This window comes from Nymphalis io, chromosome 18 (genome assembly GCF_905147045.1).
Source record: "Nymphalis io chromosome 18, ilAglIoxx1.1, whole genome shotgun sequence".
Lineage (NCBI taxonomy): Eukaryota > Metazoa > Arthropoda > Insecta > Lepidoptera > Nymphalidae > Nymphalis > Nymphalis io.
Window position 1 is genome coordinate 10,472,432 of NC_065905.1, and position 25,265 is coordinate 10,497,696.

The window sequence follows — 25,265 nt, forward strand, 5'->3', positions numbered from 1 at the left end:
TTTAATAATGAAAATCAAATCTTATTAATATTTTGAGACATGTACAGCGCGACTCTACTTAAGTTACACGAAGAGCCTAAAACTTGAACTGATAATGTAAAATAAAGTCAATAAAACGTCAAAACAATCCACTGATTACTACTTAATAATTAGTAACGTGATAGCCATCATACAGAAAAACCCTTAAATACCTCTGTTATGATTAAAAACTTTCAGCTTTAGCTATAACTCCTTTCTTTGTCGCACTACCAAAAAATGGAATTCCTTACCAGCTCACGTGTTCCCCTCCTCTTACAACCCGGGTTCCTTCAAACGAGGCGTGAAGAGGCATCTTGCGGGCCGGCAAGGCGGTGACGGCTAGTACAGAACATTCTTCCCGACTGTACTGGCCGTCGTCGCGTTTGGACTCTACTACCACTTACCATCAGGTGGAGTAGAGTCATTTGCCATCCCGGACATATAAATAAATATATATAAATATTGTTAAGGCCGTGATTAGTTAAACAATCAATTTTTTCAAAGTTTTGTTTGTTTTTTCATAGATTCATAGTTATATCATATTAATGTATGTTTAATAATAAAAAATAACATAAAATAATTTTATAACGCTGTTATAAAAGTTAAAGTTTTTGATTTGTTTCTAAGTGAGCAACAACTATTGTTTGCACGCTAAGCTAGCCGCGTTAAGAATATGTATTTCGTATATATGTAACGTTGGCTTCTTAAAAAAATATACTCTATCCTCTTCTTTCGAATATCAAATCAATGTTAGAAAGAGAGAAATCATATTATTAAAACTCCGCTATAAAACGTTTATAAGTAAGGTCGTTTATCTATAGCCCATTGAATACGTATAAGTATTTTTTAAAGCCATTCAAAGTGACTAAAACCTTTTTGCGTAGCTTCATTAAATAAATAATACAATCGAGTCTAACTTATAGAAATTTTATTCTTGATAATCTACTTACTAAATAGATTATCAAGAATAAAATTTATATACAAGATACATTGTAGTTAAAACAATGGTTCCATTAACATGTATCATTGTCGGCTATAACGAAGTCGTAAAGGAGTGAATTACACGTAAGACCGGCCCTATAGAATTAATAGTAAAACAAAACGAGAGCCCTTGAATATTGATTTATAAAACGCACAGCGTCCGACATCTTGAGAGGAATTTAAATGTATATTTAGCATACAAACACATTATTTTCGCAACACAAAGCATCTACAACAATAGATGCACATATCTAGATTAAAACTCCGTGGAATCTTTAATTTAAATACTAAATAACTACATACATAAATACATGCATACATACACACACATACATACATATACGTGTTAAAGATTCTGACGCATTCTCATTTGTATTTAATTTACAAGTTGTTAATGTACATAGCCGATATAGCCTAGTGGTAAGAACGCGTGAATCTAAACTGATTATAGCGGGTTCAAGCCCAGACAAGCACTATGAATATTCATGTGCTCAATATGTCTTTATAATTCATTTCATGCTCGGCGGTGAAAGAAAGCATCGTGAAAACGACAACCATCAACGCGCTTCAAGTTTTCTCTTTAAAATCAAATCAAATTAAAAATTTATTTGCAAAGCTTGAGTAAATAAGGTCTTATACAATTTTCTAATATCCCAATCAGCATGGATTATATTTATAACAAAATCTAATAGGTACAACTATTCACATTCAACACTTACAAACTACATTATTCATATATAACGATTACGATAAATATTTATAACGATGTCCGGATATAATTTCTATTAAATGTATATATACATACAGACCGTTGGTATAATATAAAACTACAGGCAAAATAAACGCCCAAGCCCAAATATTTGACATAGACACGATTCCTACAGCTAGTTGAACATTATATATATATTTTTTTATAATATAGGAAGGCGGACGAGCATATGGGTCACCTGATAGTAAGTGGTCACCAAAGCCCATAGACATTGGCATTGTAAGAAACGTTAACCATCGCTTACATCGCCAATGCGCCACCAACCTTGGGAACTAAGATGTTATGTCCGTCGTGTCTTTAATTACACTGGCTCACTCACCCTTCAAACCGGAACCCAACAATACCGAGTACTGTTATTTTGCGGTAGAATATCTGATGAGTGGGTGATACCTTCCCAGACGAGCTTGCACAAAGCCCTACCACCAGTATAGGTAAAAAAGGTATGACATTATTCAAGGGCAATAGGTCATTTACGTATTGGTACATTTTTTTAAAAATGTTTGAAGTGTTATGGAAGTTCAGCATCTCATGACGCATGTACCGGTACTACTGGTAACTTAATTGATAATATGTTAAACTGATATAATATTTCCTCTAAATATCAATTGGAAGTTTCACTTTTTAGTATGTTTAAAAATATTGCCAGTTAAAAAAACTTCGAGTGTTCGTATTTTAGAATTCTCACAGAAAAACCGTAAACAATGGATGTACCGACACACCACTTATTACCGTGCAAGGCCGAGGGAGACAACCATGCATAATGTCCCATAATTTAGCAACCACACGTGGGGGTCACCACTGTTATTACGCAATGATGAAAGGACCTAATAGAACCGTAGCCTGCGTAATATTTAAAGCGCCTATAAACTTAATACAAAATGAAGGAATAAGATAGTATTTTGACTATAAAAAAGACAGTTGTACTTATTACTTATTCTTGTTGTTTTTTTTTTCAATTTCGAATCTTGAGTTTAATTCTGTTATATTTGCATCAATCCCAAATATTTATTTCGTGTTTTGTTGATTTGTTCCACTTTCACCACTAAATCATTCAACCGTTATCGAATCAATTGATTGCCGTGTAAATATTTCTATAACTGACTAAGCCCACGCGGACGAAACAACAGCCATTTTATAAATCCCAGTATAATTAAAAATAAATACATATCTATTTTTTAAAAAAAGAACAAAATAGAAATCAAATATTCCAGCCAGTATTCGATTAAATGTTAAAATAGTATGTTAGGTATAAACAATACCTACCTAGAACAGAACTACTAAACTACAATTATCCGTGTAACTAAGAATTGATTTTCTTTAACAACCAGCTAGAAACAAGATCGCGATCACCTCATGTTTCATTCAGGAGCGGCTGCAATAATGACCCTTAATGACATACTGAAAACACGGCCCCCATGTCATACTTTTACGGCAGTGCGTTTATTATGGATGAGGTTAATACAGAACTAGCTCTTGGTGGCCTTATTAGATAATCACACGCTTCGTCTAACGGAATAAAAAGTTTTTATAACGAAATTGTCAAGTCGCATATAGCAAATGTAACTTGAACTCTGTCTTGTATTAAAACTTGTATAACATCGGGTTCAAGCAATAATACAATAGTTTTTAATTTTTTTATTCAATTGTATATTTGTAAATTATAGGTCATAAGTTCGTCAGTTGTTTGTAATTTTATAACATTTATTTTATATACAGACTGAAATTATGTTTTTTTAATGTTTTTTTTTTCCAACTGTTATCCCTAATAAGAAGTATTTCGATCAAGTTCCTAAGCTGTCTAAAGTGTGTTACGCAGACGATCCTGAATTCAATGCATAAGTACCAGCCCCGATTCCACCTGGTGCGTGCCAACGACATCCTGAAGCTGCCGTACTCGACGTTCAGGACTTACGTCTTCAAAGAGACCGAGTTCATAGCGGTCACCGCGTATCAGAATGAAAAAGTAAGTTTTCTTAATATATGATAGTCTATTATCAAAAAAAATCTATGACGTAATACTAAAAAACCCGGCAGACGTCCTGTCTGTGCCATATACAACAGTATTTATAGTAGTTAATGAGCTGCAGCTCCATCTAGTGCTTAATTACCATAAAGTGAATGTGAAACTTCTCCATGGTAGAAAACATACACACATTACTTTCATGGTAATCAGTTAAACTGTCGAAGTCAGTTAATTTTCAATATACATTTCTATAAATATTTAACTAAATATATATAAATTGAAATTTTGAATATTAACCACTACATGTTTCCGAACCATCAAGCTTATATTAATAACTATCACACATTTACATTAGATATATATATATATCTAATGTAATTGTGTAATATATATATATATATATGTTTGTGTATATATATATACATACAGCGTAATAACCGGAGATATATTTTTAACAGATAACGCAGTTGAAAATAGACAACAATCCTTTTGCGAAAGGATTCAGAGATACCGGAGCTGGGAAAAGAGAGAAAAAGTAAGTATTAAGATGTTGACATACACACACTCACACATATATACGTACATACATATACACACACATTCATATGTACATACTTAGACACACACATACATACAATCGTTACAAATACCTTTAAAAATACTATAATCACTCAGTATCACTAAATCCAGCACTGCTAACAACTGACTAGTGAAATGTAGATAACTGACATTCGGTGATACGCTATTTTGATGCGTTTATCTGTAGAATTTTATAATTATTAAAGTCATTTTCGCTTATCGCATTCTGACATTTCAGAATCGTATTCCACGGTGAGTTAGGAGCTTGTTTGTATATGGCTCAGGCTTTTTACACGTGATACGTGTATTTTCTTTTACAAATATCAATTATACGATACGAAAAACTTAGATACCAATGCCATAGTAAAATAATAACATCATGTTTTTTTATAATTCTAAGGCCATGTGTAGAGGTAGCATATGATCTGATTACACTCAAATCAAATAATTATTTACTCATTGGGATGTACAATGATAAATATCAGTTTCAACGGTCCTTTTAATTTTAATGAGTAGGTACATTTAAAAAAGACGGCTTCCTTATCTCACTAATAATAAATGCGAATGTAGCGTGTTTGTATATTTGTTGTGCAATTAGCTCGATCAAATAAGAAGTCGATTCTTATAGAATAATAACGTCTCTTCATAATATTAGGTCCTTACATATGAAATTGGCGTTTTGTACGGGAGGAATATAGTCTTTTTTTTTGTAAAATATATTTAATTAATCAAAGTATGCGCCGTTGTTATCTATGTACTTTTGCCATCTCATAAATAGTTCATTGATCCCTTTAGTAAAAAAACTATGTGAGCGAGAATCAATAAACTCTTTGAAGGCGGTTTGGACTGCCGCATCGGAGTTGAATTTTTTTCCTTGTAAGAAGTTGTCCAAATTCCGGAAAAAATGGTAATCTGTTGGAGCAAGGTCCGGGGAGTACGGTGGATGTCACAGACATTCCAATTGTAGCTCATCTAACTTAGTGGTTGTTTGTTGTGCAGTGTGTGGTCTTGCGTTGTCGTAAAGCAGCAGTGGCCTAGAGCGATTGACCAATCTCGGTTGTTTAGCAGCTAGTTCTTCCTTCATGGTTTGCAGTTTCTGACAATAGATTTTAGAAAGCTGTAGTGAAAGACACCGGCGCTAGTCCACCAAACACTCACAAGTAACTTTTTCTGAGTCAATTTTCGTTTAGGGTAGGATTTGGCTGGGTAACACAGCATTCGACGCGTGTTTACATTCTTTTGCGACATCAGCGCCGTACACATCATTAATCCTTCGAGCTGTTTCTGCAGCACTGGTGCCACGGTAGAACTCTTACTCGTAAATATACCGATATTTCATGTTTTCCATTGTGCGGTAATAAGCGACGCCAAAGAAAAAAGTAATGAGGAAAAAACAAATGTATGACTGTTTTCAAAACTCAAATGTACCAGCTAAATGAATTTATAAATTTGAATTTGGAATTCTTAACCAAAGAGGAGATATTTCAGATCAAAGTGGTCAAACAACAGCAAGTTAACACATAAAATATATTTTTAAAACCTATATAAAAATATAAGAATTTCCAGAAAAGAAATTATTCAAATTACACTTAGAAAAAAAGGATATACAGATAGACATTATATTTAGATATATCATTGTAAAGGTAAATAATTCTTGAACTAAAACCTTATTGCTTGTTAGCATAACTAAAATATTCTCATAAAATCAAATGTTGCGAAAAAATATATTGAATCATAAAGTAGATTAAATATATAAAAAATCCGTCTGTGAACTAGTTCAAACATAACACCCTCGACGTAGGTGGTAATCCGAACACCCGAAAGGCGTAAGATAAATGACGGCAAAAACAGTCCACTATTTAAGTAAAGTTAACAGCTAATGAAATTAGCCCGCTATCTCACCAAATTAATTAGGGCGAGCTTTTCTGAACGCACCCGACGCTCGGCGCCGTTCGAAATTCAAATTAAACCAATCTGGCGCCTCCTTATTCGTGTTCCGAGTTTAAACATGGCGGGTAACGGCTCAAAATGGTGGAGTCATACGACTTGGCGCTTTTTCCATCGTCTTTAGCGTGCAAGGGAGAAAATTGGATTTCCGCGATAAAATCAGCTTTAGTTTTTTTTTCACCGCATAATTTGATAGAACTCACCGCGGCGGGGATGTCTTGTGGTTCCGCTTACTTATTTGAAATTCAAAGAGAACTCAATTAGTGAATCCGATAGGACAGTACAGGAATTATGTCTAAGTGTCCGACTTTATCGGGATCTGCATTTTGATACCAGACATGAACGCTACAGTAATATTATTTAGTTCAGTTTAATAATATAATGCTGAAGAAATTTAATGTAATGTATTTGCTTATACGATCGCTCGGATACATTAAAGATATTTTAGACTGTTTTGTAGTTTATTTTGATAGTGTTATGTTATAAATACGTATGTTTTTTATCTTATAGATATATATATTATAATCACTATTTGAATTAGCAAAAATAAAAGGTACGTAATTATATTTTAGTCATTTAAAAAACTGCTCTATATTTATGAAAACCCTTTGAAAGCGTATCGCGACGGCATTTTGTCTCCACAGGAAGTAATATGACTGTTTAAAGAGGGTCAGGAAAGCATCTTTAATTCGCTTACACAACATTTTGCACCGCAGCATCCGAATTACAGGACGTACGCCGCCGGACGCCGGAAGCTCATCTTTTCAAAATGGCCGCTGACCGGAAGCGCGGGAAACGTGAACGTTTTGACAAACGTTTTATAAAGCCGCGGGGGACACATGGCGCGCATAGCTCATCGTTTCACGTTTCGCTTTGTATTACGGAATTTTACATTATTCTGTTATCAAGGTTAGCTTTGCAAGGAACAACTTAATTACTTTATAATTGAGTATTATACTTTGTTGTTGTATACAGCCGACTTCCACCATCACGTGATGTCTTTTGTCTCGTCAGATTATATTGCGTCGGATCATTTAGTTGAGTAAATTGTGGTTTAAGAAATATTTTAAACTATATGAAGGCTCATCAGCTGCTTAGATTTAAATATAAGAACGTTCTCAATTCAATCGGCTTTTTTTTAAACGTATGTCTCCGAAATACTGTGTTCTATGTACAAAAGATAAGAATTATTATAAGTGGCTTGTTATTATATATTTATTAACTCATTTTCAAGAATATTTTATAAAATAGCCATATATAATAATAGTTTTTTTTTTTATAGTATAGTAAGGCGGACGGGCATATGGGCCACGTGATGGTAAGTGGTCACCAACGCCCATAGACAGTGACATTGTAAGAAATGATAACCATCGCTTACATCGCCAATGCGTCACCAAACTTGGGAACTAAGATGTTATGTCCCTTGTGCCTGAACACACGATTTTCAGTTAATATCCTATCCACTATTCCATAGCTCCTATATACTAAATACCATCTGTATTAGGAAAATGTAAAGAAAAGCTGTAACCCTCAAAAATTAACCGCGACGTTTGATGTTGAAAGTCACACCTCGAGCTTAAACACAATTCTCGCAATAGTCATTTGAGCACTTTAACAAACTCTTCCGAGAGTTTTCAATAAAAGCTTCAGGGTTTTGAACTTTACCGGTTTTTTTTGGGGATAAAAAATTTGGTAAAATTACAAGGCGAGCCACCCTAGTCGCGTTTACATTGTAACATGAACACCCTAATGCGCAGTTTAACTTAGGGTTGTACATAAACGAATTATATTATTTATTTCGATTTCCGTTAATTGGATAAATTAATTTAGAAAATAGTAAACAACGATTACCTCATATGAAGCTGAATAAATACATTCCGTATTACAATTTAGAATTAGTAAGATGTGTATTTTTTTAGATGTTTTGCTTAAAAGTATTTGATGGTATACGATTATTATAACTATTTAATGATATTAATTTAATTAAATATGAATATCTGACATACTTTATAAGCAAATAAACAATACTTACTATACTGAACTATCAGATATGTATTTAATTCATTATTATTTGATAGATGTTTCTAGAACTATTATATTATTTATATTAAAAATTATCGCTTAGAATTCTATAAAAAAAAAATCTAACTAAATATGAAAAAAATATTACGTTTCTATAAAATAAAATAGCCAATCAGATAGAACATTCATTGTGTTAGGTTTACCAAAACAATAGTTTTCGTCGGGACATAAAAATATAACAACATAAGCTGTACAATATACCAACAAATCAAACTTAATCCAAGAATTTATTGAGTAAATATTTGACAGCCCTGTGATACAAGGGGTGGCACAAATTAAATTCTATCAGTCGGCGATGAGACGAGTTAATAAAATAAATTTAGTACGGAACCCCGGTAATCAGGGGTCCCGGTCTGCGGGATGAAGACGACCGACGTATTTAGGGATCAGTGGGACAATGCGGATAAAGACTTGTTTGTTTTGCGGCAGAAGGCGAATAATTGGCCGGCAGGGTTAGCGGACATTTTAAAAAACATTGCTTTTGTTCTATAAACGGCATCACAATGAAAATTAAATGACAGTTGAATATAGAACAACGAAAAGTTAACTATCACTTAAATTACGTTTGTAATTTAAATTTAGAATAAGTAACCGTATTTTTCTGTACTTACTCGTTGAGGTAGTTGACTTGATTGATTAAAAAAGTTGATTTTGTAACAATTGTTCGTGTATTAATAGATCTGTGCAGTATCTTATAGTTTAAAAATTCATAATAGTAACGCACACAAAGATCTCTGAGAATTTCTTTGCCGTGGAGTGAGTAGAGATAGATAAAAGAAAAAATTGACGTATATAGTTGATACTTATTTGATAAATGATATTTAATTGCTCGTATAAGATTCTGGTTTAATAATATTTTAGATAATGAAAATGTATTCTGTGTATATGTTATAATGAAACCACATGAACCAAGTATAGACAAGTAAAAGACTAACGCACATTCGTGACACGTTCGACACTGAAAGGGCGACGTTCGCCACTGTCATTAGAAGATGATTAACCTTTGGCGGTCGAGGGTCGCGCGCCATTAGCCGAAATGTCAGCCGTTTGACACCCGTCGAAAATTGCCATTTAAAATAGATTAAATTTTATTATAAAATAAAAATATCAAATAGGAAAATACAGTAAGTTAGAAAAATTAATAATGTTTTTCTCTTTTTATTATTTTTTTAGTTACAACCCATGTTGATAATCCAAGTGTGTTTATATTAACTATATAAATAATGTGTGTAATAATAATCTGTGCAACTGTTATTCAAATGACTCACTCAACTCACCAACCGAATACACATGTCACTGTTATCTTTTTAAATAGAATTTAAGTTATATGTAACTAGAAATTGAGTAGAACCATGAATTGAATCTGGTTTTATCTTCAAAACATTTTATTAAAAATAAATGTTACAATTACTAAGATTACTAGATAGAGGTATTATAGTATTATTAATTGTTGTTCTTGTAGAATATAATATTTGAAAAGTTTCACAATGATAACACGAGCAGTCTGTCCGTGTACCGCAGGCAGGCGCTGCTGACGGCGCGGTCGGACACGCGGGAAGATGACGACGAAAGGCCACTCGACGTCGGGGGGCCCTCCAGTCCGCCGCCGCCGCCACCGCAGCACACTACCAGCTGTAAGCTTATATTATTCTATTTAAATAATATTATTATCTTAGTTCTATATTGATGCATGGCGTGTGAGTAAGTCTAGTCTTGATCGATTTTAAGAATATATACGACTTTATACATTAGGTATATTTTTTCAATATTAATGCGTATTCTTATCATGAGTTACAACTAAAGCTTGTACACTTTTACAGCATGGTTTAGTTCGAGCGGAGGAGGTGCGGATTCCGGCGCTGATGAAGCTGGTTCAGATTCTTCATGTTCGGGCGGCGCACGCGCACAATCCCCTCCTGCAGGCCCCTCGCGACCCTCCCCGGCACCAGATGTCTCACTCGGTCCTCCGGTCCAACCACCTCTCTTACCATACCTTTATCCTCCTTCACTGTACCCACCACCATTCTTCCCCCCACATCAAATGCCACCAGGCCTCCTTTTCAATCTTCATCCTCTACTCCAGCAATATTCTCTCCCTCCCCCGCCAGCGCCACCGGCCCCCGCACCAGCGCCGTCACTGAGCAAAACGCATAGGTTCGCACCGTACGCGCTGCCGGGCTTGGGATCTGCGTTCGAACAAGTAGCTCCAAGAGCGAGAAGCCTCAGTTCATCTCCGGCGCGGCCGAGGGCTGGCTCCCCTCTGGCACGAGCGGCCTCGGCTGACCCCCCTCCCGACGCGCCCACGTCTACGACGAGCGCCGCGACCCCCCCTGCGTCCGATCTTAAAAGCATCGAACGCATGGTCAACGGTCTCGACGTCGAGACACAGGACTGACTCGAGTGTACATAGAGTGTATTTATATCAGCTCCGCGCCGGGGCGTCGTTTTGTATCGTTCCTATTTTGTTTTTCTGTCGAGTTCTATTCGGGTCGATCGTAATGTTTGTAAATAGTTAAGCTTACACTAGATGGTTGTTTAGTCGTCATTAATGTTCGATGGACGGTCCAATGGGATATACTCATTTGCGGAATGCTTTTATATTTACCATTGATAAAAAATAATCTGTCAAGTTTTAAATTACTTTTTGTTCTATGTAAAGAAATATTTTTGATACAAACTGTTTGATTTAGTTGCCTGTGATTTACCAATGTTAAATAAAAATAGGGAAAGATTTTATTATATTTTTTTGAGCAAACTATGGTCAAAATAGAAGTTTCCCTCTATTTCGTATTTTGCAACATTTTCACTCCAGCAAAGTCAGTAAAGTCAATACTAATACTGATTTTACGTTAGCGCGTAAATTTAAAAGAGGTTTTATATGTAATCTGTCAAAGTGACATTAAAACAGATAATGTTGCAATCGAATTAAAAATGACGTCACATCGAACGCGTAGTTTGAAACACAATAGTTTTCACATTAGATTCTCCACTGCAATAGCAATAGGAATATAATTGACGATGAAAAGGGCTTACAATATTTACTAAGGAATTTAGAATATTATACTTTTCTTTTATTAAGAATATTTGAAGACAAAAATTGAATATGTTTAGATTTTATCACTTTTTTATATTTACTTCATCCTACTACACAATTTAACCTCATTTTATCGATACTTTAATATTAGAGAGCCCCTTTCATCGAAATTTTTCAATTTGTTTCATTTTCCCACTCTAATATAATAAAATACCTAATTAAATAATATTGCTTTATTTTGTAAATACAATTTGTAAGGTATATATTTACGTGTTTACTAATCGACATATTTTGAAAATATGTTTTGTCAATTGTGCTGTGAAAAGATTGCGTTTAGTTTTTACTTTCAAAATTAAAAAAAAAAAATCAAATTATAACAAAGTAAATTAACTATTATAACTATAGAGTATTTATTGTCTTTAATTTTTTTTAATGTATAAATGTATGGAAGAATAATTTTATATTATCTTACTATTTGTATATTATTTCATGAAGTGAAAACTAAACGCAACTAAAAAAATAAACGATTGATAAAAATCTAACTGTAAGTTAAATTTTGTAATATATAGTTGATAAATATTTAGTTAAAATACAAAATATATAATTATAAATGAATATAATTTTCCATGGAATTCATTAAATATAAGCTCATTAAAGTGTAACTGGAAATAGACATAATATGTGAAAATTGTTTTTTTTTTTTCATCATTAACAAGACAATGAATGATTTGACTTAAGACGCATTAACATATTTGATTTGCCATTTTTCTACAGATTAAAAACACATTGCTTGGTGAAATTGAAAGAGACTGTAACAATATGACAGCTGTATTGAGAACTATTCATTAAAATATATAGATAAATCTATTGACAAAATCAATAATATTGTTTCTTTTGAACCCTTAATATTAAAAGTACGTTGATCAAAATTTTAATTAACAAAGCAAATTCAAAACTATTTGAATTCTAATTTAAAATTTACTAAAGATTCTACTAGACGCTCAGTTAAGGGCAGTCAGGGCTACCACCACCCACTCATATATTGTACAACCTAAATATGAATGATAAAGTGTTATTATATAACATGAATTGACAATTTAGCAAGGTTATACCTCATGAGAAGGAGTTTTATATAGTAGATAGAAATGTACCTAAATGAGAAAACCAGAGGTTGAAATGTCCATAGATATTATTAGAACGATATTAGCAATATTTAGTTCTTGTGAAACGTTAAAGATTCACATTACCTTTGTACGTAAGATTTTTTCGAGAAAAGATATCGCCGGCGACAAATTGAATAGAACTGTAAAGATGTTTTTATAACGGTATTTTTAGCGCATAACATAGTATGTAGATGATTCCTCAATATTATGACTATTGTATCATAAAGATTTTACGATATTGAAATTAGTATAAAGAACCTTCTTATTACATTTATAATAGCGTTATATAACTAATAGCATTTGAACAACCACTGACTTTAAAAACTGCCTAATCATTCGCAAGCACTTATCCCAAATTTTTAGGGTGCAGTTTTTACTTTTTTTATTTATACTCATTTTACTGTATGGTGATTTTACTTTTACTGCTTAATGCCAATCCTTTTTGAAAGTTTCTCTGGTATGTACAGCCTCACCAACGGTGCTTATGACGCTTAAGAAGCTAATAATGACCACAAGAAACACTTCTCATGACAAAATAATGTAACCGTATTCACCCAGGACCGTACGAAATTGTGTTTCAATTTTTTTTGCCTACAATTAAACTTGTCTTAAAGTCTATCGAAGCGTTCCATTTAGGTAAAAGTTTGTTACAACTAGAACAACTGTATTTCCTTACATAAGCTATTATCTGCATACAATTCTTTATCGTACCCCTTTGTAATTTATTTACTGTCCTAACTCTATAGGATTATCAATAGACACTGTCAGATGTTTTCTGTGTCCGTTTCTGAATCTCACTGTTGCAATCATGGAACGTAGAAAGTTGGAAGACCTTGAATACACATTACATCGCGGTACACCTCATTGTTATAATAAAACGTCGAGGCACATAATCAAAAAGGGAACACAATCTTTAATCGCAGCCGTGACACTCGTTGGCCATAAAAAACTTTTTTTTTCTAACTTGTATAACAAGCTTCATACTATAATTGAAGACGCTCCCAAGTCTAAGGCATGGTGTAGGAGATAGCATCAGATAATAATCCCAACGAGGTGTCACGTACTGGCGTAATTGCGTACAGTATCAGATCGAGCTCGCCATTCGCCCACTTAGTTGTATTTGTATGCTAAACTAGTTTTTCTTTGATAAGTTTTATAAGGTGCTACGCGAAGTAGATGAATGATAACTGAGAGTACGTACCCGTACCGTCACCGTATCGCGGTGTTGGTGTGATAAACTGCGCAGATTGCGCTCTGGTTTATGCCCATTCATGCTCCACGAGAATTGGGTGGGTAATGAGGACTACATATGATTGTCATCTATATCCTGCAGGAACCGCAATTAACTCGCTTATCCATTATCATTTCTTAAACGCATTGAGACGCTAATGAATTTGTTGTGAAATTGCAATGCGTGATCTAACTTGACCGGTCAGAAATTAGTTGCGAGTGGTTGCGCAGTTATAGTTTTTAGGAACAAACGCGTGGAGTGCGTGCGGTAATTTAAGCTAGCACGTATACGCATGTTTACACGCGATTACAATTAAATAAGCAGTCGATTATCTTTTAGTTTTTATTGTTTTCATTTGCGAATGTTTCGCAATAACAAATTCTAACGAATTATTCAATGTATATTTTGTTCGTAACAAATGTAATATGGCTAATTTTCTTGTAACCATCTCTTTTAAACTCAAACATAAGAATGAGATAGCGATATTCGGTCCTGTCAAATAATGTTATAACCGATTCCAACAGCAGGACAGTGTGTAGTGACTAAAAAAATTTGAATTGATAGGACATTACTGGTCGAGATCCTAAGAAAACTGGTATTCATTATGAATTCGTGATAAATTATGGATGTCGGCGAAATGTTATCGAAACTTTGGAAGTAAAATCAATGAGGTTATAAATAGTTAAGTGGAATCGTTTTGTATTAAACATATATATTATGGTTCTGTATATATATTAATCAAGAACTGTCTGTGTTATATAATATAACTGAGCAATCAGCAAACGCATGGAATTTAGCCCTCCTGCCATTATTTGCCATCGAATATAGTATAGATATATACTAATATTAAAAAATCGAAAATAACTCTGTATGTTACCCTTACACAGCTAAACCACTAAACCGATTTTGATGAAATTTTCTATGAAGGAAGTTTGAGCCTCAAGGAAGGACATATACTTTTTACCTAATACTTGCGCCCCTCCCCTACACGTAGGTGGAACCGCAGGCGAAAACTAGTATTCCATACAACGAAATCAGTTCTAATATCACAGAAAACGGATGGCTGAGTAAAGTTTTTCTGAACCCTTCTCGTGCTCACAGCAATCTTGCAAAAAAAGCTGATAAATAAAAGTCTCGTAAATCACAGTTGACACGTGTCACGTGACGATTGCCGGTGTGTTCTCGTCTCGGCTTGTAAGGTAACTTCGCGCCGATAACTCAACAACACGCGCCGCATAGCCAATAGATTACTTTCTATGAACATTTTTCTATTTGATCCAATGATAGACTATCGCTGTTGACATTTACGATTCGAAACATTTTCTAATCAATACATCAATTTAAGTCAATAATATTATTATAAATGTGAACTATAGTTCAATTATATTTTAATTATTCACTAGAAACTTTGTTTGAATGCTCTCGGCTTAACCAATTAGCCAACTTCAACTAAAATCGGTAACACATCTGAATACTTTTTTAAATAAAACTTAGATTTATACAAGCCAACTGCGCAGGTACATATATATAGCACTCTTTATTCCCTTACATGTGGCAAAGACACAATCATTTTTGACACAAAGAACGAGATAAATTAAAAACATAAATTAAGCATATAAAAATTCAGTGAAACTTGCATGGATTTGAACTCGCAATCTTCGGATCTTCAAGCCACTGAGCCATCTCAACTTAAATATTATGTACTTACATTCATCATATAGTTATTATTATTTGTATACCTTATGTACTAACTTGTTCATGAGAACTAACCAAGTTTAGGTTCGCTTTGCATTATATATGTGGGATAATTGCATATTTATTTGCTAATACATGGCTTTAACAAAATTCATACTTAAATAAGTGAGCGAATGTTGTCTTATACGGTTAATCGTGGTCTTAAACTTAACGAAATTGCTCCATAAATCAACATTTTAGGAATTCACATTAATTAAAATTGTAATTTATCACAAAAAAAAATTCAGAGACATAACTTAGTTGTCCAACTTGAAACCGGCGTGAAAAGTTATTCGAAGAATTTCGAGCCGTGAGAATGAAAATTGAAAAAAGCCGCTAACAAGCTATAGGCGATTCCCCATTATAATTAATTGTTAAAGCCCATTCCGTCCCACTCGGATATATGGTAATCCTATATAATCATCTCTTTCGTTGATACGGACGTCGTCACAAATCACTTGAGACAATGCACACAGATGCAGTGGCAATCTAGAGGTAAATTCTGAGTTTATTTAGGACGTGATAAAACTGATTTAGGAACAAATCCTAATATAGTTGAGGCGATACAATCGGAAACATAAAAATGTCTCACTTAAAAATCAAGTAATAATTTACTTATAAGACATTTTAAAGTGAAATATTTCATTATCGTGTTATTACTGTTTGGAGCTTATTCCACCAACCCGCATTGGAGCAGCGTGGTATAATAAGCTCCAAACCTTCTCCTCAAAAAGAGGAGAGGAGGCCTTTAGCCCAGCAGTGGGACATTCACAGGCTGTTACGGTACGGTTACGGTGTTATTACTGAAGTAACTAACAGCATATTAATCTCCCGCTACAGGGCAAAGACTCCCCCCCCCTCTTGAGGAGCTTATCCCACGTCTATTCCAAAACGGGTTGGTGGTTTTTTTTAAAATATATATTACTTATTTATTAAATGTATATTCCTAATATTGTTTGTAATCATCAGAAATCAGTGCATACCATATTATATTTACATTTCCAGATTGGCAGAATATTGTTTTTGCATTTCAAACAATTTCATTCATAATAATAAATATAATAATATTAAGAAACACGAATCTTGTTTAATGGAACTCTGTGTTATCAGAGTCTAGAATGATCGATCTAGTTCCGCATTATTGTACCATTATGTACGAAATCCAATGAGCATTATTTTGCAAATAATCGATCCCACACTCTTGAGTAGTGAGCGAATGAACACTGGTACGCCGAGTTATAAATGCAGAGATTACCTTCCAGTGTACGGAACCAATTTGCCGAAAGCGAAAACGGGAAAAAAATATCGGAATGTAAAAGGTAAAGTAACAAAAGTTTCCCGTCGAATATATCGGGGGCTCTCTCATATGTTACAATTTTTTCCATCCTGTACCGAAGCCGGCAATTGTTAGCGAACAAAAAGTGACATTTATTCGGCCATTTTCGCGACGACGAATTGCGGCCGACAAAAAATTATGAATTTTTGGACATTTCCATCGCCGGTGGCGCGGTTAGGCGCCGCAGAATTTTAACGAATGTTCGTTGACGACATCTTTCGCTGTCCGTGTCGACTTTTTTATTATTTTTGAGATATTTATTAGGGAAACCCCTCGGTTTGACGTTGTCGTCATCCCTCGTCATGGCGAGGGCTCCTGCGGACGAGCTATTTAATGATTCGTAAAATTAGAGATTGCTTGAAATGCTTTTAGGAGCAAAGTGTTAAATTCACCTTTTACATATTACGTATACCAACATGAATAGTTTAGATACACAAATTCGTTTATTCCTTTTATATACTAAAATATCTCAAAAGATCTCCTTACTGTTGGAGCCGACAATATGATGGGAATGTCACGACAGTTGCCAGCGTGACGCTGGAGGGCCTATCTCTACCATATCCTAAATCTTATGATGTCATTTTGAATCACGAATGATTTTATTTGCATTTTTGTTTACACAATATAACACACACATCTACATAAGTAGCCTAAGTATCATATATCAGATACAGAGAGATATATCAGAACGAAAGAATTATTCACATTAAAGCCTTAAATACATATAAAAAAAATAGCTACTGTACAAATCGTGACCGTCTGGAATGGTGGCAAGAACGCTGTATATCGATATTATTTTGTTAAGTAAGAATAGGAAGGTAGTCTGGCCACCGCCCTTAGACAGTGACGAGTAACTATAGGAATTTAATCATCTACCTCTAATAACACTGGCTCACTCTTCACCACGAACACATCAATACAAATTATTGCAGTTTAATGGTACAATTATAGATAATTATGTGATACCTATCCCAACGGGTTTGCACTAAGCCTTGCCACCACGTGAATCTACTACCCTGCTAAATCCACCAATTGGATTTTATATAAAAACTATTTTGTTATTTTTTTTAATTTAATTTATTGTTGTTTTTACTAACAAAACAATATAAATATATATTACTATCAAAATATCCCAGGTATGCTGTTTCTTTGGCCTATTTGATATCCTGCCTAAGCACGCATTGCGTATTTTCGTTTTTATTTTATACATATGATAAGAGCGATAAAGACATACATCATACTCATGAATAATTCCATTTAAAGCGATTGCAATCGTAAGCAAGATATTGCATCAATTGATTACATCCTATTTTTTATATGCATGTTTTCGCAAGTTAGCAGCCGAGGAATACAAAATCATTTTACCCAGAAACTAATCGACGGGTAATTTAGACAGACATCCATCCTGCCTGAGACAATAGCAGTCCGCATGCATTATGCATCCCGCTACCGTTTTTGGGAATATGACTATGCGAACATTGTCTAAAATTGTGCAACTCTTAAAACCGTAAGGGATTGCTCAACAAGTGATTGTAATTTTCGATCTTATTAAAACATATCATATTGCCTACGAAATAAAATCCAATTCTGCGTAAACAGAGCCCCCGACACCAGTGCAAATGATTGCAAATGCAATCACGTTTTGCTACATTCAGGTTTTAGTATGCACCCAAGTCCAAAACACTTGACGGGTGGGCTGATCTATTTCCGACAGCTACCGAGAAACGGCGAGCCACCGAACTGCGCAGAGATTACCTGCCACGATACTCTAAATTAATGACTCTCGCGACCCCGATATATGTCTTTCAGCGTATGTTAATACCGGCTGAGATTTATCTTATCGCGACCGCCAACTAAAATCAATCCATCCGATTCAACCCCACGATATAAAGTGAATCGATGAGACGGAAACTTCGGTGTCGAGAAAAAACAGAAAGTAATTTTTACTCCAATCAATCACCCGAAAAAACGGGCCTTGTTCGTCGGATAATTCGCTAGAATTCCAACGGAGATTTAGTAGCGGGTCGCGTGCTAAACCAGAGACGATATAATGAGCGGCGCGCTCATTGTCCGATCCAAAAAAGAGCAGATAAATAACCAAATGAGAATGGAAAAAACGGCAAAAAAGCTGAAATAAAGGAAGCTTCAATTGGACAAAGGCGCCGAAGAGGGATAATTCGTCGGGGATATGCACCAATTGTCACTGTTTTGCTTGATTTTTTAGCGGCGTGCGGTGACAGCGCAGGTGCAGACGACGCCGGCGTGCGAATGATAAAATTGTCACTCTAATGCGCAGCACTTTGGAGTCCACGTCGAAACTAACTATCTTCGAAACTTAAATACAAGTACTATTATTCAAAAATGAAATCGAACTTTATCAAGTAAGCCTTTATAACTTTCAAATCACCGTGAAATAGGATTAAATTGAATAAAACTGCTAGCAAGAATGTAGATTGAACCAAGAAGAACGGCAAAAAACTCAGTTGTTTCTCTTTTTCTCAAATATTACAAAGTCAACTAAATACGAATAACGAATACTAACGCCACGCTTTTTCTCGTCTATATATTCTTGTTTATGCAATAAATCTTATCTATCTTGTTGTTTTAACATAAGCTTTAAATTTATTTGTAGTCAAAATTAAAGTATTTTGTATTGACTCTTTGGTGTCGAAAACTTGGTTTTATATTACATTATTTAGAAAGCAAAACGATGATTGATATAACACATTCTTATAATTAAAAATGATTGACGTCAGTCATCAACATTATCATTCATAGAATGATTACCTTACTTATAAGCGTTGCTTAAGGTGTTTTCTCTTTCTGACATCATTATTTTGACATTTGAAAGAAGAACAAAGCATTGTTTCACTAATCACACCTAAACAATATTAATAGGTAAAGCCGCTAGTATTTATATTGCCGTTACACAAATTTCCAACCAATATCCGAGATCATATCTAGACATTAATATAGAACGAGACGAGATGGCGATCTTTCCCTTTGCGGCTCGCCCAAGTCGTTTGGCAGATCCAGAAATCAACCGCGACGAATCAACGTCAAGCGTATAAAATCAACATTTAATATTCGACACCAGTCGCAATCGCAATAAATGTCCAAATATTTGTCGCAACGCATTTCGGTGAATTCAAATAAAACCGTGACTAAAGGCCCTAGTGTATCCCAAGAGATCGGTCAAGTGCCACCGTTGAGACGCGGATTATATTAAGTCTTAACTCGTCAAGATAAAGTTCATTTTACCTCAAAACTTCTAAAAATACAGCATACTTAAGACGTCAAAATCGCGTGATCGCATTTGATACTCAAACGCAGTAGCCTTATGATATAATTCACGTTATCATATTTCGTGGAATCGTTATCAGTGAATATTAGAAAATGAACCTTGTGTCTGTCGACGTTAGGTCGATAATCGCCGATTAATTGGCAAAAATGCTAGTAAAGTGGACAGGCCTTAATACTAGATTCGCAACGGCTAATATTTTGCGGTAATATTGGCCAGTAGATACACGATAATATATTGGGTTGGCGAGCTGGGGCTCTGTCACGGTTTTCATATCAAAATTAAATATCAGCAGGAGGGAGAGAATTCGTGCAAACCAAGAATGGTTTATCTATTTGTTTTGCTTCCCTGTAAACACGCTTAGATTTGTTTTATCAGACCACTTATAAGAATGCCTCAGATAGATAGTACACCTACTGAACCTAGGATAACGTAAACTAGCTAGGAAAAGAGAACGCACCTCCGAAAATATCGTTATTTGTCTTTCTTCTACCTTAATCTTTGGTGACCTGCTGTCTCTTGTACAACTTTCTGGACTGTATTAAGAATAAAAAATAATTATTCAAGATAAACATATTTTTTTATCAGTAAGTTCAGTAACAGCCTGTGAATGTCCCACTGCTGGGCTAAGGCCTCCTCTCCCTTTTGACGAGAAGGTTTGGAGCTTATTCCACCACGCTGCTCCAATGTGGGGTGGTAGAATACAAATGTGGCAGAATTTCAATGAAATTAGACACATGCAGGTTTCCTCACGATGTTTTCCTTCACCGTCAAGCACGAGATAAATTATAAACACAAATTAAGCACATGAAAATTCAGTGGTGCTTGCCTGGGTTTGAACCTACGATCGTTGGTTAAGATTCACGCGTTCTAACCACTAAGCCATCTCGGCATATATAAATTTTATCAGTAAAATAAAAACAATGATTATGAAAACAATGATGATAAGTAAAAAGGAAAAAAAACGGCCGCTATATAGCAGTTCTTTAAGAACAAATTCGAAACACACCGAAGAACACAATCTTAGAATGCCAGACATTGATATGCGACATTAGCTAATAATAAATGATGATAACGTTAAAAAAAACACAAGCATCAAAATGTCTATGTCGGTTTTGAACATTTCACAAAATACAGAATGACTTCTTACAGAATAGCACTGCTCCTCATTTTTATTAGAAAACAATATTAAAAACGTGTTATATTTAGTAAGATGATGAAATATATCTAGAGGATTCTATCGCTATAAAGATAAAATATTAATATTATGATGCTCTTAACGGCGTCACATTAATGGCTCATAAATACAACACTGTTGCAGGACAATGACATTGAACGTTGACGAAGCTCTTGATCATATTTCCGCGCTTATCATATCGATTTAACTGAAATATATACATAGATAAATAAAAATGATTTAGATTCAAAATATTAATCAAATTATAGTAATTAAGCGTTATTACGTAAAATGCCAAATCCTAATAAGTAAAAAATGCCAAATTTTCCGATTGAGGTACAATATCAATACCCTCGTAATTTATAAGGATATTTACTAAAAATATTTAATAATAATTTAAAAAAACTGCTGAGTTTCTTTCGCCGGTTCTCAGGGCTGGGTGTTTATTTTCTGATGGTGGTAGTTTCTAGTTTGACTATCAATAAGAAAGTGTAATTCTTCAATGCTTGAATAAAGCATTTTGATTTTTTGACTAACAGGGGAAAATATTTTATATTTATACCAAAATTATTTACTTGATAGGAGATTAGATTGTGACAACAATTCGTATTGCATTTGTTTCCAAATTAATTCGGTAACCTTTTCCTTTCACGCAGTGGAAACCTTCAGAAAGGTACCCGGCTCCTTTGTGCGGGGGACCAGGTTATTTGGGATTCGAATTCTGTAACCTGTTATTTTTTTTTTTTTTTTATAGAATAGGAAGGTGGACGAGCATATGGGCCACCTGATGGTAAGTGGTCACCAAACGCCCTTAGACATTGGCATTCTAAGAAATGTCAACCATCGCTTATAGCCAATGCGCCACCAACCTTGGGAACTAAGATTTTATGTCCCTTGTGCCTGTAATTACACTGGCTCTCTCACCCTTCAAACCGGAACACAACAATATCAAGCATTGCTGTTTTGCGGTAGAATATCTGATGAGTGGGTGGTACCTACCCAGACGAGCTTGCACAAAGCCCTACCACCAGTACACAAAGCCCTACCACCAGTCTAGTGTTAGATCTTGTCAGGTGTAGTGTGTATTATTGATTTAATAACATTAAATTTTATATTATATTAAGCTAGCACCTAACTTCTGCTTCGCACAGGTGCAATATACTAATGAAGAAAATGAGAAGCTTGCAGGGCAAAACAATATTAAGTATGTTTATTTTATCCAATGTTACATGTTTTTTTTTGTCACGAAAACATGTGACAACAAATGCGAAATTGACCGCATTTTTTTGAGATTTTCATACAATAATACCATCAAAGTTACCGACTTTACGATGGATTTAATTATACGCAGCAATTTTTATATATAATAAATAGATTTATATATAGAATAGATTTTGACACCAGTCATGTAGATTTTATGTAATAATATAATATTAGATACTTAATACAACTAACCTTATACTTTACAGGTAATTGACAAGATATAACTTTTTTTATATAATAACAGATAGGCAGACCGGCAAATGATGATGTTGGTAAGTCAACTCAGGGAACATCTTAGATGTTATGTCCCTTGTGCCTTCAGTTACACTGGCTCGCCCACTTTCGAAACCAACACAGTAAGTGTTGCTCTATGACGATAGAATACATGGTGTTCAAGTAAAACATCAGTTTATTAGCAAAAACACGTATTGCCGACAAATAACATTAAAAATAAAACAATTAATGAGTAAACATAGTTTATCATTTATATTTATTATTAAATAACAATTTACACGTGAGGATTCAGCCAAAATTATTGTCCAAAGTGACAGGTTTAAGGGCATAGGCCTTTTAAATTACACTGCATTAGGGACCGGAAGCGATTTGAAGCGATATTTATTTATTGGCCTGATTTATGCATCGGCTGTCAATGGCTAAGGGTGCGGTCATATGGCCGAGTTGCGCATCGACGATTTTAACGTTTTATAAAAGTAACTGGATGAGACATTTAACTACATATTATTTCTAATATCTAAACATTACTAATACAAAATATATTATAATTAAATGCATACGAAATAAAAAAAACATATTAAAAGAAAATGATTTGAAAAACAAAATTGTTGTAACTAATGTACATGAATGTATCACTAAACATAAATACATTATTTACTTATAATTCATTTTTTTAATAATAAACGACAATTGAACGCAACAAAGTCATTAAAGATCAATAAAGTGTATAAGACGAAAGGAAAAAGTGTAATAACTACCTATGCCAAGGGAGATACAATCTTAGATCGCAGAGTGCCAGTGGCTTTATAAGGAATCCATCATGTCTAATACAATAATGTATATGGCAACCGAGGCGCTTTCCAGAAGCGAAGGGAGTGATGATTAGATCGCAGAACCCAGCATGGGTCCAGTACAGCTGTTTATAAGCTAGTGAATAATATTTAAAAGAAGGAATATAATGTTGCAAAAGAAAATAGTTATGGGAAATAGTTTATATAATAGTACATACTACTATATAAACTAGTAAGTCGAGATGGCCCAGTGGTAAGAACGCCTGAATCTTATCCGATGAACGTGGGTTCAAACCCGGGCAAGCACCTCTGAATTTTCATGTGCTTAATTTCTGTTTGTAATTCATCTCGTGCTTTTCGGTGAAGGAAAACATCGTGAGGAAACCTGCATGTGTCTAATTTCATCGAAATTCTGCCACATGTGTATTCCACCAACCCGCATTGGAGCCGCGTGGTGGAATAAGCTCCAAACCTTCTCCTCAAAAAGGGAGAGGAGGCCTTAGCCCAGTAGTGGGACATTTACAGGCTGTTACTTACATACTACTATACGTAGTTCGCCGACAATACATTACATTATTTTTAATACCATATTGTTTTATATTTTTAAACAGACGCATAGACATAATTATTATTGGTCTTGTAAAATTAAGTTGATGAAAACTTTCTTTTGAAAAGAGAAGGTTTCCTGGTGGGGTAGGACATTAACAGACTGTTACATTAGTTTTCGTTTAATTAAATATAAGTATACATATATTCTTACCGCATAGTAATATGTGTGTGGTAACTAAGTATACCATAGATGGCCTATTGGCCACAAACTATCATATTTAATTAAAAAAATAAACCAAAGTGCGTGCATCTCCATGCACGTCACAGAAATAAAAACTATTATACGTCAAAGGCGTAACTAACCTTGGACCTTTACTACCATCACGAACGAAGAATTCGCTTCAAAACAAACTTTCAGTATCAAACAGTGAACGTGAACATAGCCAGTTCCAGTATAATCGTCGAAGCGTCCACCGCGTCAGTTTTCACGCGCGGCTGACGCTATTAATATTCAAATTGGCGCGATCTGTCGCCGCGCCACGGACGAGTGTGGACTGGGCACTATAATTTATTTGTGAACAAAGCAAAACCGAATTTTAACAATGAAACTGTAATTGCCGTGAATACAATATTTTATTGTGTTTAAATACAATCAGATTATGGAATAAAACATTTAACTTTGAGTAAAATAAATACTAAATCTATGAAAATAGTTAAAGGAGAGAAATACAATATCAATTGTGTTATATATAACATGACAAAACCGCATCAAATACATTTAAATTTATTAAAATAATGTATTAAATATATGTTATAATGAAATCGTGTAATATTCGAGTATTAGGCTTTATAAACAAAGCCAGGTTCACAAGAGCTTGTAGATAAGTGCAAGTTATTATATATATATTATCCAAAGGAATCGGTGTGAACGCGCACGCATCGCCTATTTTTTGTCGGTGTCCATTTAACGCCACCCGTCAGGGAGCGTTTTATACCCTGTAATTGTACAGTATTTACAACTGGCGTTATGAACAGAAGTGTGATAGAGACGAATCGTGTATATTAATAACAAAAATAATTAACTAATCGAATATATAATAAAAACTACATTCA

General features: G+C 34.4%; 2 protein-coding genes across 9 annotated transcripts in view; one reads left to right on the forward strand and one right to left on the reverse strand.

Annotated features, from left to right (window-relative positions):
* Window positions 1–12,256, forward strand: part of LOC126775435 (T-box transcription factor TBX3-like) — a 118,267-nt gene extending 106,011 nt beyond the window's left edge. For 4 of the 8 annotated variants that reach the window (XM_050497382.1, XM_050497384.1, XM_050497387.1 and 1 more), the window contains 4 exons: window positions 3,573–3,731; window positions 4,190–4,266; window positions 9,843–9,973; window positions 10,160–12,256. In XM_050497382.1, the coding sequence (XP_050353339.1) occupies window positions 3,573–3,731; window positions 4,190–4,266; window positions 9,843–9,973; window positions 10,160–10,734 (942 nt within the window). In that variant the 3' untranslated portion in view covers window positions 10,735–12,256. The remainder of the gene's footprint in view (window positions 1–3,572; window positions 3,732–4,189; window positions 4,267–9,842; window positions 9,974–10,159) is intronic. The other 4 variants (XM_050497383.1, XM_050497386.1, XM_050497388.1 and 1 more) reach the window with 2 other exon arrangements.
* The window catches only part of LOC126775497 (fatty acid-binding protein-like), a 98,704-nt gene continuing 76,677 nt past the window's right edge, over window positions 3,239–25,265 (reverse strand). The window contains exon 5 of the mRNA XM_050497476.1: window positions 3,239–3,249. The gene's annotated coding sequence lies outside the window, so the exon portion shown is untranslated. The remainder of the gene's footprint in view (window positions 3,250–25,265) is intronic.